Here is a 16,850-nt window from a genome sequence, read left to right on the forward strand (position 1 = left end):
GGGCTTGCTTCAGGAACAACTGGAATGATAGATCGGGGACACACCCGTCGCGGACTCTAAGCTTTCCCAAAACATTCCCCCATTAGATGATGTCCATCGAGCCGCCTTCGCATCTGACAAGAAATAGGGCTCTATTTCTATCTGGCAAAACGAAGCTATCGAAAGAAGAAGAAGAGGAAGGAAAAACAACAGAAGACCTGTAGTCTTCTAGCAAACGGGCAACGGGGCAGTCGCGGCTTGCTACAGAGGAGGATCACGTGCAACGGCACGTGATTCTCAACAGAATCATTTGAGATACAACAGATCCGCACAGACGAGATAACGGCGGATAGCTTGACGAAGCCACTCCAGAAGACCACCCACGCGAGATTTATGAAGCTGCTGGGAATGGTTATGATAGACTAAAGGAAAGGAATTATTTGGATGTTATTTGGGAAGACAGGAAGGGACAGGAAGGTCTGGAAAAGCCGCAAACTGCACAGTTGTATTGGAAGGTTATGATGACTTTGTTCTTCTAGTTTGGCCGGGGCAGCGAGGCTTGAGGGGAGGTGTTGAGAATCACGTGTGGATCTACGTGATCTTACTTATGTTGTAAGCTGTGACTGCCCCGTTGGACGTTTATATAGAAGACTGGGTCTTCTGTTGTTTTCTTTCTTCTCCTTCTTCCTTTCTAGATAGCTTCATTTGCCTAGTTGGACATAGACCGCCATTTCTTGATAGATCAATATGGGGTCATACCGCTACCCTTCTAAGGCTGACTTGACGACGACGCGAGTCACATCTGTCTATCTAAAAGGACTCCCGAACTACTCAGCGCATTCTACCCCAAAGGAAGTGACCGATATGGTAACCCTGGGCGTTCCCACCATACATATGTACATGCAACGACACCCACCTCTCCATTTCCACTACAAGTTCAGAACGGGTGCTTTGTGACGAGCGTCACCTTGTAAAATGAAATAACACCACAACTCGCCAATCTTTGAAAAAGATTCCTCGCTAGGAATTAGTTGCAAGACACCCAAGGCTATCTAAATCTACTTTGGAGAGGTAGTTGGCCGTTTAGATACAACAAGACAGATCCGTCAGAGCACTCCAACCGGTATCGCATCGACATATTCTCCAAAACCAAGGAGAATGATTCTTTTCCAGGCATCGACCTGAAGAAAATGATGCCATTCAGCTTCCGGACGCCCAGCTGTCTGCCATCACAAAGCCGATGGGATAGTGATGATGCAAGCAGAACGCGAGAAGAACGCCATTCAAAATGGTGCTACATGGGCACACTTCTGGTTCATACGAGAGATGTTCGGACGGAAAGCATGTTCCAAACATGCAGGACCCAAAGACCCAGCAAGAAAGCACGCGTGGATTCTCGATGACGCACCAAGAGAAGTCATACCAGCCGACGTGACGGCGATCACCAAGAAGCATGACGGAATCTGCTGGGTATCAGGTAATTTACAACAACCCTTTGGAGTAACACTACGCGTATATCGTTAAGTACATGTTTGTTGTGTTCCGCATGTACATGTGTTTACCAAGGCTGTTCTAGAAACTTTAATGGGGCGAATTTGCGTAAACATTACACTAGATGAATCATACGTCCAAATACGCATGTCCTGAACACTGTGCTAAGCTTTATTCCTACTACTACAAATCCGGTGGCGTCTGTAAATTTGATACACGCACAAGTCAAAATGCTACAGTCAGTGGAAGAGCCGCCGTCTTCATTGCGAACGATCCGATTCACGAACCTTGGAGATCTGATCAGAGCGATCGATGCCGCACCAGGAGATGCATTGCGCGTCACCAGTTTGTTCAATCTCACCATGCCATATATTGCCTTCCTTCCTGACTTTCTCCTAGATGTGTCTCCTACGGTTTTCAAGGGGCTAGATGAAGGTTACGAGACGCACAAAATCCACCTCTCTGTCTACAATGAAGACTGTCAGTGTCTAATAATAACGGTTCCAACACAAGTGCACGAAGAACTTGGCGGGACGTTGTATGGAGAACTTTATCATCATATTGCTCTGATGGGTTTGGGACAAAGATGGGCTATTAAAGGACACGCGACTTTCCATAATACACGAAATCCCACCCGCAGCGCAGGGGCAAAACAAGCAGACTCGTCTGGGGGGCCGAGGGAAGGACGCCCTAGACCTAGGTTTCCAACTATTGTGTTTGATGCAGGATACTCCCAGACTTTGAGAGAGATGCGAGGCAAGGCGAGAGCTTGGTTCGCAGACTCGGATCACAATGTTAAGATTGTCATCTTGTCGAAACTTGTCCCAGACCAGCGCACATTAATCATCGAGAGGTGGGAAGAGAGACGAGACGAGGAGCTTGTGCAAGTCCCTGGCTGTCAGCAGAGAATTACAATCGCTGGAAGCTGGGCAAGTCCATCGGCCTACCAGGTTGTGGAAAGTGGTGACTTGATACTGAGTTTCCAGCTGTTGTTCCTACGGGATCCAGGCCCGGGAGAGGGCGATGTGATAATCCCTATCGCTTGGATAAAAGAACATGCGAAGCAAGTTTGGGAAACCTGGGATGAGGTTAATGAGGAATCGGGGGGATGGCTAGAAGGGAGGTGTAACGTGCTTGTGTCATAGTAATAGCAGCTGCTCATATTGATCTATCGCGTCCATGTCTGTCTACTACATCCATCTCCATCTACTATGTGAATCTCCATCTACTATGTATATCACCATCTACTACATCTGCCTTGATCCACTAAGTCTATCTATATCTACTGCGTCTATCCCGATCCACTAAATTCAGTATCATTCCAACTGGTGGCTATCCGAAGACGTAGCAGCAGCCACACATTCATCCCAAACCGATCCGCATAACCAATCCAAGTACCACCATCCGATTCTTCAACTCTCGACTATCCAACAACTTTCTCCTCCTATCCTCCCCAAAGCAATCAAGTTCTACCTCAACAAAGTCGCACCTCGACAACCGTGATTAGTGAACAAAAGTGGACCACCACAATCCTCCACGTTGCCAACAAATTCATCCGCCCCTGAAGCAATTCCCTCTTTCAGCTGCTGAGCTCATTAGATGATAAATATCAATCAGCTACTTTCTCCTTCTCTCATTGCCAACGTGCTGTTGTTCCGGCTTAGTGCAATCAACAGAACGTAGCTGCATGTATGTAGGATCCGTAGAAGCAAAGCCTCGGTCTTTTGTACTGCCGTGCATATTCACACCGCAGCTCACCTTTTCTAGGCGGTCAGAGTCATGACGATGCTATAAATCACTTGCTTATAATATAGCATAGTATCTGTCTTCTGAGTAAGGTCTTCAACGTACAAACACCAACGTCATCCTCGTCTTTCGGGTCGTCGCCCTCCAAAGAGACCATATTTTGCAATACTAGTACCAATCTTGACCGGGATAATTCTCCACTTCGGCACAGTCAGAATCCGACTGCCAGTTTTGGCGCGCTCAACGTTTTCCTTCTCTTCTCTTTCCCTTGGCCCATTTTAGTCGGGAGGAAACAGTCTGGTAGCTGATGAAATCCGACACTAGTCTGGCATATTGAGCCGTCCTTTGTTGGGGAAGTGACAACTGCAAGAGGCTTAATAGGTCGGAAGCGAAACACCACGCCGCACCGATTTGGAACGAAGCTCTTTTTCTACACGCATTAAGTGGGAATATTAAGCCTCACTTTTCTAAGAACAAGGCAGTTCTGATCAATTCACACGATACTCATAGAGGATAGTCTCGTGCGCATCCCTTCATCTTTAGTATAGCCGGCGTTGTTTTGCTTTGTATCTTCACATTCATCATGACGATGGCCCAAGACCAGCCAAGCCGGCGCACATATCGAGGCAACTGCCACTGCGGCAACTTCGTCTATGAAGTCGACCTCCCCAAACTAAAAAGCGTCGTGGAATGCGATTGCAGCTTCTGCAGCCGCACGGGAAACCTATACGTTTTGACAGACGAAGAGAGCAACTTTAGGATCGTCAAGGGAACCGAGGAGAGACTCAAATCGTACACATTCGGGTCGGGGAATAAGATTCACAAGGTATGAGAAGCCGGGAATGGACGATGGGCATCTGGAGGTTGCTAACTTCGTTACAGTTTTGTCCCAAATGCGCGACGAGTTTGCTTTCAAGGATGCCTAATGGCCCTCCACGCTTGAAATTGTTGCTGAATGTAAGTTGTGGCAAGGATCTAGCTCATATAGTCGTATTGCTCACAAGAACGGACAGACACGAGCCTTGCAGAATGTCGACGTGGATCCGTTGGGACGAAGAAAGTAAGTTATGCCGACAAGTACAGTTAGGGGAAGAGCGAAAAGTGACAGTAAGCAGCATCTTCAACTCCAAGATTGGAGCAGAGTATTTGCCTCCGGCGCACAAAGGAGAGATCCCGCCAAATGTCGAAGGCGGCCAGTTGTACACTGGAAGCTGTCACTGCGGTGCAGTTACCGTGGCTCTCTCATGCAAGCCATTAGATGAATCCAACGAAGGGGTGGTAATTGTATGCAACTGTAGCATCTGCACTCGGGTTAGTTGTGTCCTTCAATGTTCAAATTTGAATATTCATCTGCTCATCATTCTAAACCGGGACTCTAGAACGCATATATCTGGCTCTTCCCTAGGCCCGAAAACGTAGTCCTCTCAGGGTCCGAGGATGCCATTGGTCGTTACACGTTTGCAAATGGGCTGACGAGCAAAACCTTCTGCCGCACTTGTGGTATCAACATGACAAACCTCCGAAACCAACTCTCTCTCGACGAGGTACGAGCGCTGAGTAAGCATTCTCGTCAAGTCTATGGGAGAAACAAGGAGTCTCATCCGGTGAATGTGCGTGTCCTGCATGGGGTGGACGTGGGAAAGTTGAAAAAGGTGACGTTTGCGGGTGCGACAGTGATGCCATCGACGTATACAAATCCTTGAGAAGGGCGCTATTCACTATGAGACGAATTAATGTAATTACGCCTTATTCTTGCAGCATTTGCTCACCAGATGTGTTTAGCAAGGCTACTTCGAAATACAAGCTTCCATAAAGATTAGGAGGCACATTATGGGTTGGTTCGTAAGGCTAGCACCGGTTCTTGCGTGGCCCAATGATATTCGACAGGAATGATATTCGACGGGAAGAATCAGATCGAGCGTCCTTCTTCCCGGTTTAACTCCGAACATGAGTGGCACCTCCTTCATGAGCTTTGGGCTCGTATTAGAAGTTGGCCCCCCCAGCCGAGGCATCAACAGTCATCAAGAGGGGTCTCTCAAGGTCACATTTGAGCGCGCGCAACCCGCGTGGGATGAAAGGACTGAGGTCGGCGAATCATGCAAGCAGCGGTTTGCATCTGCGTCTGAAAGATGCCGATTAGCACTGCTTACTCGATGGCGGCGGCAAAGACCACAAGGCCAATGTCCCAATCGAGACTTCTTACAGCCTCTGACAGAGGGGCTTCGAGTGATATGTGATAAACTTGGACATCGCAGCACATGCAGGACAATTGGTTGGGCCCGAGATGCAGCAGACTCTACGGCAGCAGTCCACTTACACTTGCTCTTGCAGCGGCATTGTGGGCATCAACCCGCCACCATCGAAGCCAAGAATAGCTTGTCTGCCTGTGACCAGGGGCTTACCATGTCAATCAGCCGTAGTTGAGAGCTCCATCGCGAAACCTTGCAACATCGCCTTGTATGGTCCAAGTACCCGGACGGCGTCTTTGCTGCCAATGGTACTCGCCGCGTACGGGAACTCGTGATTTGCCACTCAGGAGGCACAGCTGCGCGGTGATCTGCCACTTGGGAAACATCCAAGCAAGAACGCTATTTCGGCGTCTGCAGTGACGTAGATTGGGAGACCAGGATCGCTTCCCCGGATTGCCCCGCTGGACTTGGAAATTTCCATGGCCGAGAATGGACACGCTACTGTACGCACCCCCTGGCACTCACACGATGACCAAGTTGGTGTTCCGAATAATTTCGACGGCGACAGACCACCACGACCGAATCTTGCGGGCGGGTTGGCTGAGTGCTGAGGCCGCATTCAGGCTCGGGTTGCAGACGTACAGTGGACGGGGTTTGCCACAACCACAGCCCCCTTGGCTCTCGTGACAAGACACGCCCAGAGTTTTGCCTTGGTTTGCGAGCATCCGTCATGGCTTCCGCCGGGTCGTCGATCCCTTCCATCTTGCCCAACGTTTGTGTTTCTTTCTTTCTGTTGGGTCTCTCTTCGTATGTATCGTGTTATGTACTGTACTTTCTTTTCTCTCTCGAGCTGGGTTGAGACCAATCTTGCTCGTACGGAATGACGAATGACGACCCCGTCGCCACCTGGTGCGTGAGAAAGGCAGCCCGGCTGAGACGGAAAAGGATTTAATATGACTCGACTCTGGCTGGGCTGGATTCGGCAGCACATACCGCACATGGGACTGAACGGACGGCAGGGAAATATTACCTGCCTGCATCGAGCTGCAGTCAGTCCCCGTAGCGCACGTCGTGAGTACGGGCAATATCCATCAGACCCAGACCCAGGCAATATGCAGCCATGCAGCATGCCTTAGCAGCCGCTCATCACCATTAAAGCCGTCCATCCATAGCAATTATCCCTGCCGCCACTTTGTCTGTGCTTGGAGCTTCCCCGCACGTCTCCTCGTACCGCTAGCAGGCCAGAAGGAAACCCTAAACTCTGACTATTCAGCCATTTTTCTGTGCCGCTTGGGGCGTGGGGGATTTGCCTGCCTGCCTGCTGATGGCCTCATTGCCGCCGGGTTTTGAGGAGTCATGCGATGCACAGGATTTTTGAGGGAGGAGAAAAACATCCCACGCTCTGACGATTTGTTATGTGCAATGTCGGGAAGAGTCGGGAAGCTTGAAGAGGCGAAAAAAGTTGCCAGAGGTTTGGCCGAGTCGGCGGCACTCCGGGGGATGGACGAGTTGACGAGGTACTTGTGACTTGACTTCCATTGTATTGTTTAACGACTCTTTCTCCCGCAGTAATACATACATACATTACATGGCAAAACATCTACCTAAACATCGACATCAATAAACGTCAAATCGAATTACCAAAAACATTCACCCCCCCCGTTAAGGGTCTTGGGCCTTTCTACTGCGAGATGGCCCTCCCGATGGCCCCGCGGCCCAATCATCATGCACCCCATGCCCTAGAGCAGATCGCCATCCCTGCTGGTGTCGCGCCACTCCAGCTAGCAGTATCGCCAATCCCACCTATGGCAGCTCTCCAATTGCCTGATGCGGCTCATGACAGATGGAAATGCGTCATCAGAACCCGATAAGTTTTTGTCTCGTCTCAGTTCCATCTGCCGGTTCTCGCCAATCAATCTCTCTCCGTTGGTGTTCCATCCATCCATCCACCTCCCTCAGCGGCTTTTCTCCTCCTCCTCCTCCTCCTCCTCCTCCTACATTTGGGGTCCCACCTGTTTCCGTGAAGCCACGGGTCACAGCTTAACATCCGAGGGCTGCCTGGCCAAGGCTTTTTTTCTGCAGAAGAACCTGTATGTGTACTTGTACTATGTTTCATGCGGCAAGCCAAGCCATGGACAGGTCTCATTGTGCCCCGTCCCGTACGTACTAACCAATGTCTTAGTCGTGCTAGGACTAATACCTTGATGTAAGAGCCGTAACCATGGATTGAACATGCTTCCCATTTTGCCGTTGCAGTTTTTAGCCTGCCCACCCCATCTCAGACACTTTGTTTGAACTATAATAAGTTGTTGCTCCTCCTCTTCCCCATCCTCTTCCTCACTTCTTTTGCTCTCTACGCACTCTACACTCTACACTCCCTTCAGAACAAACATCACAACTTATTCCAACAAGGCAGACCTCTCGCCATAAGCCCCTTCACTACAACTTCAAACAAACCTCCACTTCAGCAAACATGCCCGCCTACGAGTACTGTTGCCAATGCGGTGGCATGATTGTCATCAGCACGACCTGCACTGGATGCGGCCACAAGCAGTGCTCCCACTGCCCCATGTGCTAATTGCTTTACAAAAGGTTTGTCTCGACATCATCCTCATCATCCCGGATATCCCGACTGACGCCCTTGCCAGCACTCCACCAATACGAGTACACTACGCTTTATGAAACCCTATTCTAGTTGGCGTTGAGCATCGAAAGTTTTATTGTACACGACCAAAACGATTCTTTATGTCTTGGAGCAGAGCTCCTGTGCGATACCCTTTGCTATCTATTTTATTTCGACGAACGCTTCTTTTGGACTTTTCTTCTTCTTCGGTTCTACTTCTTCACCACCTCTTTATTTCTCCTTGGGTTATTGGGAATTCATGGGCTACGGAATGGTTGTTCGCGGGAACCTTGTATTATGATCATGGGCGGCAGATTGACGCTTTCTTATCTTCATCTCCACCGTCATGTACACGACTTGTTGGGGAAAATTTCACACCACCAACGTCATTTTCTTTTGTTTCTCCCCCCGCTGGAAAGCAAAAAATGAGCAGACATTCGAACGTACGGAAAAAAAGCCCGATGCTCCTTATACGTCAGGTTTACTTGATCGATTTACTGGGACAGATTGAATAGCTTAAGGAGATTATTTAAAAAAGAAACCAATCAAAAATTCAATACAAAAAAAAACACATTCAATTTGAAAAATCGTTACTCGTCAGTATACGTCAATCATGCCCCCCCGTCTTCACATCTATTTCTACAAAATCTCCCTGCCCTTAAAAGTCCCTAACCAGGAAAAAGGTCTTGCCCTCCACAGGCCGCTGCTTGAGCTTGAAGCCCTGCTTCTCGTAAAAAGGCAGCACTTTACCGTTATCCCCCGCCACTCCGATCCAAATACCCTTGCTCACACTGCCGTCCTTCTGCGGAACGTTCCTGATGCTCTCCACGAAACTGTTAATGAGCTGCTTCCCCCATCCTTTGCCCTGGAACTCATCCAGCAAATCAATGTGCATCGTCGCCTTATACTCCGCCAACAGATCGGCGTTGCCATCAACCAGCAACAACTGCGGGTTATACGCCAGCCGCGACAAAAACACCTCATTGATGCTCCCGTCCTCGAAGAACAGCGGCTCCTTGCGCTCTAGATCGTCGGGGCGCGTCACCTCCGTCGAGACGTCGAGCACCTCCTTCGTATACGAGTCGTAGGCGGCCACGAAGGCGGGAATGTCGGGACACCCGATACAGTAGCCCACGGGCCGGCCGGAGCCGTCATCGAGCACGAAGCACGTCGTCGGCGAGAGGTGCGTGTACTGGTGAGTCCAGCAATAGGGGGCGAGGCGACGGCCTGCCATGGAGGGACGGAGGGCAGGATTCAGCGTTTCGCGGCACTGTGAGGGAGAGAGGGGGCGAAAGAGTGTGAGAAACAAATTTCTTATTGATCACGAGGGAGATGAAAAGAAAAGTTAAGCATATGAGAGATGGGCGAAAAAGAATAAGGTGAGGACGAGGACGAGGGTGAGATTTTGCCATGGCGGGAAGCTTGCCGTCACCGTGAGATTTCGGCGTGAGCAAGTGACATTTGGGTTGCGAGTTTGTGGGGTAATAAGGGTATCTCTCTCTCACGAAAACACGGCACGGCAGACCAAAAAAAGAAGGTTTTTGGGACTCACAATGTGCGACATGCCCTCAAAGTCAGAGGGCTTATACGGCCGAATAAACGCCATGGCTGTCTGTTTGTTCTTATTTCTCCAAGTTCCAGGTTGTCTGGGAACGGGTGCTAGAATGAGGCTTAGCAAGAAGTCTCCAACCCCGCCTACGCCTCGAGATGGGCAATTACGCTCAATTGACCAAAGAGCATATGGGAACGAGACTCACCAAGATTTGCTGGACAAAAGACTCAAGACAGAAAGAGTGTGATATCAAGACTCCCCAAAAGATACCCGCAGTTGATAAAAAAGCAAAGAAACAGAAGCTGCACCTCGCAAAATAATATATCTTCGGAAAATCTACCCCAAAAGATAAAACGACCACTCCAACTCGAGCTAGTCCCTCACATTTTCCCCCACGTAAGAAGGGACGCAGAGGAGCACAAGCACAAGCATAGGAAAACCTAACAAAAGAGAACACACAACCCGCCCTATTCCCAAGCCACAAGTCAAGTCACACACCGAAAAAAGAAGCACTAAAATCGTGTTTCCCAGCCGATGGGCCCCGACGTAACGTTAGCTTCCAGGCTTTTTCAGCTCGGGGAGTCGTGAGGCGTTGCCCGATAACCCCAAAGGAGGCGTCTCTTTTGCCTCTTAGACTCCAAATTCCTACATAAGCCTTGCAGTAACGAGTATTTCCCCGATGTATTGATCATACGACAGCGCTCTTTTGCCAGAGTTCGGAGTAATACAGCAGACGAACAGCTATAACTCCGACTCTCGTCAATGAAATACCATCAAGCACAACGTGCAGCTACACGGCTAAACAGACAAAAATAGGCACACGCTCTCTTCATCTTCTTAGTTCGTCTTCAATTCACCCAAAGTACAGCGTACAAACGCAGATAGTAACTACATCTAGTGCAACTTCTCCGCACCCATCCGCCTCATATCGCTCTCCCGAAAACCCCACCCCGTATACCTTTCCATGTGAATTGATTCCTTTGACTAGTCTCTTTTTCGTAAGAGCAAATCCCGACGCCATGATTATGATTTCAAGTCCCGCCTGATAAAACTGTCCACCTCCAAGCCGCTTCTCTACAGAGGAAAATGAGAAAGAAAGAAAAAAAATCAAGTAAAAAGAGAAGAAATAAAAGTGCCCCAAGAATTTACATCCTCGAATCAGCACGCATCATAGAGGATGAAAAAGGGGGAAAGAAAATAGTAAGAAAGCACAGAAAATGTCAAAGAGAATCGGAAATGGGCTCAAAAGCACCCCACGCATGTATGGTATTGAGCAGCCGTTATAGTATTACAATGTCGATGTATGTATTGTTGGAGGTATCTTTGTCGTTCTTTACTCGTTCGCCTTGCCAGGCTAGATGGGACATCACAACCAGTAAGTGAAAATGAGCAATGACATGCAAGGCAGTCATGCTTGGAAGAAGAATTGGAGAAAGGGGGGGATGATTGTGGCCTTAGAAGAGGCCGCCGGGAAATCTGTTGTTGGGCAAGTTTGCTTGAGGAGGCATGGGTGGTGGTGGTCTCACGCCGTTGCTGGAAGGGCTGTTTCGGGATCTCAAGCTGGTGCCTTCGCTTGTGGCCTTGCGCAACTTTTGTCGACGCGATGCCAGCGTGTCATCGTCCGAGTCGTCTGCGCCGGGGAAGCCTCCGGGGACCCGCGGCGATTGCATGTCGTCCTCGCTGGCTCGGCCGAGGGCATTCTTGCGCCGGGGGTTGATTGGTGGCAGCGGAGGGGCAGCTGCATTCGACAACAGGTTCGGGGTGGAGGCCGTCGCGCCGAGCAGGCTGCCGGTTCGAGATCTCGTACCCATGCCGACGGGAGAGGCCATCGGGGATGGCTGCCCAGCCTCGTAAGGAGGGCGCTGTCGAGCACTTGGGGGGCCGTGCCTCATGCCCGTAGCACTCCTGGCGCTGCCAGGCGGGCTAACGGGCATATATTGATCATCGTACGCATTCGATCCGTTTCTCAGCCGCATTGGTCGAAGCGGAGGTGGGCCAGTGTTGCTCGCTTCTGATCCGCTTCTCTCTCGCTCCGACGGAGCTCGCGATCCTGCTCGGGAGGTTGCCCGAGAACCACTTCCATGCCGAGACTCATCACGCGCCTTTCTGTTAAACATGGAGGGTGGTGGGCCGCCGATGTCGTGGGACCCTAATCGCGCACTCAAGGGGGGCCGTTCCGACGGTCGTTGGGTTGATTCTAGATCCTTCATCTTCTGGAGCTCGAGGCGTGCTTGACGGAAGGCCTTGAGACCAACGTGGACGCTATCCTCCTTGTCTGTTGAGGCTCCATCCTCCGATGGTCGCTCCCGGGCTTGCGTCGAGCGGCCTCTGCGTGTATCTTCTCCGTTCTCGGCGGATCCTCTCCGAGATGCAGAGGGTGACATGTTCCTGCCCGAGGTCGATGACATGACCATCTTCATGGCCCTTGGCTGGCTCTGGTCGCGTTGGCGATCAAACAGCGAGGTATGGCTGGATTTCGACTTTAGGATGCCCAATGCATTCGACCGCGGAGGTGGGACATCCTTGAGACTCTCCGAGGGTGGCACTGCCGTCGGAGAGGGCTTATCCATCTCAGGGTCAACCATGGAGCCGAGCTTCTCGCGGACGCGTCGAGCACCATCCGCAAGATGACGAGCAAATTCATCCTCCTCCTCCCTATCTACGTCGTCGTTTGAGGTCCTGTGACGAGAAGGAGACCGAGACATCATAGCTCGGGGATTAGCAGGCGATCGCGCCGAACCGGGGCTGCGGTCATAATCCAAGCCCAGACCACTCTGCGACGCGTCTCGCGCCGTGGTCTGCACCGCGCTCGGCTCTGGTTCTTGTGGCGGCATGCCATAGATGGAAGAGGCATTGCTGTCGCTACGCAGATGTGCCCGCACCATGCCGCTCAAACCGTTGCCCGGCAATGTGGGAGAGTCCTGGGGGGGCCCAGACATAGGACTGGGCGCGGGTGAAAGGCCGCCCGATACTCTGGGGCCAAGTGTAAGGGGGGCTGGGATGGCCGAGTTCTTGAAGGCTGGGTGATCACCATCATTAGGTCTTTCGACAGAGAGTCTTGGGGGGTTGCTGCCGGTAGCCAACAATCCGCTCAGGGCGGAAGAGTCATCGCTATCATCAAAAAAGGATGATGGGTCCTCAGAGGCAGCGGCCTTGGCTGCCGCGGGCTCGGCATTCTCTAGTGGCCTCCTTTGCATCGCTGAAGATGATTGTGACCTAGAATCCGGAATGGAGGCGCTAGATTCCATGGAGCGGTGATTGTTAACGGGGGTTTCCCGTCCCTGTTGAAGCTGTATCTGTCGCTGGGCATAAGTGGAGTCGTCATATCTCTCAGCAGGTCTCTCGAAAACGCCCATTGCCGTGGCCTTGCCTCTATCGTTGGGCTGAATTGTAAGCAGGGGGTGTTCTTCAGGTTCGCTCATCGGGGGGCTGATGGGCGGGATTCCGAAGCTCGACTTGGTAGCAGAGGTTGGGAACCTGGAGCTGGGCTCGGCGGGAGAAGGCGACGCAGAGCTGGGTGTGAACGACCGCAGGTTGGGGGCACTAGCCTTTGCCAGGATCGGTCGACGGTCAAGCATGCGATCACCAAACAGGCTGGCAGTTGGTGAAGCCAACACCTCGGGTGTCGCAGACGCAAAGGGGCGCCCCTTGGATAGATAGTCCATTCTAGACACGGCCGACGACTGTTGGTCGTGAAGCTCACGGTTGAGACCTTGCTCATACAGGCGCTTTGTCCTAAGAACACGCTCCGCAGAAGCTGTGGAAGCCGACGAGGTGACCTGAGAATCCTTGACGGACGGTGCGCCCTGGGAGGTGACTGAGGTTGCGGTGGAGTAGCGAGCAGCAACGGATGAAACCGTTGAGCTTGTCTCTCGCCGTCGGCTAGTCTCAGACCGGGATTCTGATAGAAGTTCCGAGTGAGACTCTTGCAGCGGCTCCAGGTAGGAGTCTGACTGAGGCTCTGATTGGAATTCTGATTGAGGTTCATGATATTCCGAGTCGTTGGACTCGCCTCCTTCGGCGGTTTGTCTTTCCTTCTCTGCCAGCCGCCACTTCTGAAAAGCCGACAGGCCCACATCATCCTCGAGCAGCGTTCTGCTGGACATGTTACCATCCTTTCCTGACGAGCCGTTGGCCGGGAGCCTGTAGACCTTTTGTCGGCCGCCAAATAGGTTGTTTCCATCAACTGGCTTGGCCCGGTTCATGACGCTTCCGGTGGCGTCATCTATGTTGAAGCCATCCAAGCGAGAGATGGAGGGCGATCTTATCGACTCGACCTCAGCGATGTCCTGTAGGCCTCCACCAAGGCCCCAATTCGATTGTCCCCGGGGGAAGAGCACGCTGTCGTCACTAGCTTTCCCCAACTTGGTTGTTGGATCATCCTGCTCGCGTAGCATGGAAAATCGAGCTGAGAGTCCTGTCATGAGCAAGCTGGTTCTGAAATCATCGGTGGATGGTAGGGCGGAGCTGATGTCAAGATCGGGCTTGATATCATCGCTCTGGCCTTTCTTTTTGCCAAACATCCGGAAGGGGCTGGAGGACTCAGACTCCATAGATGGGCGGACGCTCTCCGGCTCCTCCTTGCCCTTCTTCTTGTTTCGGAATACGTTCATCTTGATCGGACTGGGCGCAAACAGGTTATTATGCCGAAGATGTCGGATATCGTGTCATTAATTCATCCACTGCCTCGAATAGGTATCGCGTGCCAAGTTGAACTACAGCAATGTCAGACATCGAGTGCGCAACCAAGATTGCAGGTAATTGTGAGGATTGGGCTCAGTCAACATGCGGTAGCTTGGGTGGTGGGCCAAACCAGAGGAGCATTGCCAGCCTACTTGATGCAAGTTGGGCCGCTCTATATTCCTTGTTCTTCTTTCTTTTCTTTTCTTTCTTTCTTTTTTTTTTTTTTTTGCGCGATTCATATCGCATGTTGCACCCTTCGAAAGTTGAAGATTGTGAGAAAGACTGTAAATTTGACGTACCAGATGGGTAACAATAGGATCAATGTGCTTCCAATCCTTGGAGGGGGAAAACAGTCTCGTAAACGACGCTCGGAAGAAAAAGAGAGAACAGGGCTCTTATCAAATGCAGAATGCCTTTTCAAGAGGCGTGGTCGAGGTAGATTCCGTCGAGATATCTAGTAGTGACTGTGGATGCCAAGAGGCAGTTCGCGCTGTGCGTCACGCTCGCCGGGTACCTGCAGGAAAGGCTCACGGCAGAATGCGTACAAAGTAGTGGGCAGTGTCGCGCGTTGGTTGTCGATGGCCTACAGGGGGAGCAGCCGCTCGGACGTGCCACTCAAAAGGGGTCTGGTGGTCTTTTATACAAGTCGTGAGACGGACGAATTGGAATAAGGAGTGTCGGGTATCACAGAGCGGCGGACAGCATGCTTCTGAGGCGGCAGCTATCAATGGACAAGGCGCAGGCGTCGGTTCAGTACGAAGTCGGAGGCGGCGGTTGCTGTTGCTGTTGCTGTTCGCAGCGTGCTGGCGGGAATGAGAATGAGCGTGTTGAACAAGAGACAAGAGAGCAGAAACCAAGATTTTCGCCTGCGGGAGAAGAGAAGAAGAGGGCAATGCTGGCTGGTGCTCGGAAGCCGTGAGCGGATGAAGAGGAGAAAAAAAAGAGTGGAGGTGGAAGCGTGCGAGCCCGGCAAGGGTAGAAATTGGGATCAAATGCTGGCGATGACAAGAAGGGGCTTGAGCACAGCGGCAGCTGGTGATGGCCTCCAGGTCCATGCTAGCGGTCGTGCCTGGGCTACGGGCCACTAGCCACTAGCCACTAACCACCGCCTAGCGCCCAATAGCACCGCCTGTACAGCTGCAGCCACGGCAGGGGTACCGCCTACGGGGCTCAGGTGCATGCTGTGGACTTTGCCAGGGGGCAGCGACTAAACTTTTCCAGGTTCCAAGGTTCAATGTTGTTTTTTTCTCTCTCGCAATTGATCCCTTGACTTGTTGATGGCTTCACAACGCTTCGACTCGATTAAGCCGCCAGTCTACTCCACCGGACCTCCCTTCACCACGTCCTTTTGGGTTCCCACACGAGTGCCGTACTCATACCTGTTGCAAAATTCAGCACTTCCATTGGCACTACGAAGCACCGTAACTGGCGCGATTCAATCAATCAATGTTCAGCTCCGAAACCCGGTGGTTCAACCCCCAGCTGCGTGTCTGAGAAGGCGGGCTCTCCCCTGATTCACCAACATGGGATGTGAAACTCTGTCTCTTCCCTACTGTACCTGCAGCGCGCTAAGCAATCGTGGTCAGAGATGGGAAACTCTCAGAGATTGGATGCCAGGCCCGGTAATGTCTTGGGGCAAACGGTCATGTCTCAGCCGGGTCTAGCGCTGCTTGTTTTTTGGCGGCACGGCTCAGCAAACGCGCAGCCACAAGCTCCTGGACGCTCGTAATCTTGATGTTAATTTATACCAATCTCTCCCTTACATCCATGGATGCCTCTTCATAGGTACGGTACGGAGTACGTGTGCCTGCTTTTTGCCACAAAGAAGAAGGAAGCAGATGGAGGCAAAAAGCTCAGACGTAAGTACGAGTATATTCTCACCCGCCTGGCTGGCCACTTTGATAGGCGACAGGTGCCCCCAATCACAACTCCCGGCTCCCACATAGCCGACCGAAAGGAATGACATGGGATGTTGCGGTAGGTTTGGTGATGCGCCCGTTCCACAGCATGCATGCAAGCGATATTCGTCACCACTCAGCAAGAAGCAAGCCCCGATGCTCTGTCGCCACTCGAATCTTTGCCGCATCACAATCGGCCCAACTTGGCAGGAGTCTTGATCCGAGTGGTGTTTGGTGCAATATCAGAAGGGCTCTGGACATTCGATCCGATGTGTTCGGAGGACGCTCCCTCTGCGGCTGGCAGCTGCGTGCCACAAATATACGCCTTTGTACATCATTTGCTTCATCTGGAAGAAGCAATTTGATGGCCCATCAGCGGCCTAGATCACCCCATTGGTCCCCGGACAATGCAAGGAGTTGAGTGGTCTGGAATAGAGCGTCGCAGGATGAAAAAAAAAGCAAAGAGAAGGGAAGAGGAAAAAGCAATTTGTGCTGATAAGACGACACTCTCAAACGTGTAGTATTGCTTTTCCTCCACCGCAAGGTTCGCCGAAAAAGGACATGGAAATGACAGGTCGCAAAGCAAGAGGCTGACTCAATCTGGTAATGTATTGCTTGATGCATCTACGAGTATGCGACTTCCAGTTGTGGCCATCCCACGACATAATGCTCTCTTGATTCGCCAGATA

At 51.5% G+C, this 16,850-nt stretch overlaps 4 protein-coding genes across 4 annotated transcripts; 2 read left to right on the forward strand and 2 right to left on the reverse strand.

The window, feature by feature from the left end:
• Positions 1–1,700: 1,700 nt before the first annotated feature.
• Positions 1,701–2,615, forward strand: Triagg1_9513 (uncharacterized protein; the record flags this gene model as incomplete). The annotated part of the gene is made up of 1 exon (XM_062904479.1): positions 1,701–2,615. The coding sequence occupies one exon, from the start codon at positions 1,701–1,703 to the stop codon at positions 2,613–2,615; it is 915 nt and encodes a 304-aa protein (XP_062751550.1).
• Positions 2,616–3,799: 1,184 nt separating this feature from the next.
• On the forward strand, positions 3,800–4,919 carry Triagg1_9514 (uncharacterized protein; the record flags this gene model as incomplete). Its single annotated transcript, XM_062904480.1, has 5 exons — positions 3,800–4,042; positions 4,099–4,173; positions 4,230–4,276; positions 4,332–4,500; positions 4,596–4,919. The coding sequence occupies 5 exons, from the start codon at positions 3,800–3,802 to the stop codon at positions 4,917–4,919; spliced, it is 858 nt and encodes a 285-aa protein (XP_062751551.1).
• Positions 4,920–8,686: 3,767 nt separating this feature from the next.
• On the reverse strand, positions 8,687–9,262 carry Triagg1_9515 (uncharacterized protein; the record flags this gene model as incomplete). Its single annotated transcript, XM_062904481.1, has 1 exon — positions 8,687–9,262. The coding sequence occupies one exon, from the start codon at positions 9,260–9,262 to the stop codon at positions 8,687–8,689; it is 576 nt and encodes a 191-aa protein (XP_062751552.1).
• Positions 9,263–11,034: 1,772 nt separating this feature from the next.
• On the reverse strand, positions 11,035–14,193 carry Triagg1_9516 (uncharacterized protein; the record flags this gene model as incomplete). Its single annotated transcript, XM_062904482.1, has 1 exon — positions 11,035–14,193. One exon carries the CDS (start codon positions 14,191–14,193, stop codon positions 11,035–11,037), a length of 3,159 nt encoding a protein of 1,052 aa, XP_062751553.1.
• Between the last annotated feature and the right edge of the window lie 2,657 nt (positions 14,194–16,850).

Source organism: Trichoderma aggressivum, assembly GCF_033847375.1.
Source record: "Trichoderma aggressivum f. europaeum strain CBS 100526 chromosome Unknown scaffold_054, whole genome shotgun sequence".
NCBI classification, from domain to species: domain Eukaryota; kingdom Fungi; phylum Ascomycota; class Sordariomycetes; order Hypocreales; family Hypocreaceae; genus Trichoderma; species Trichoderma aggressivum.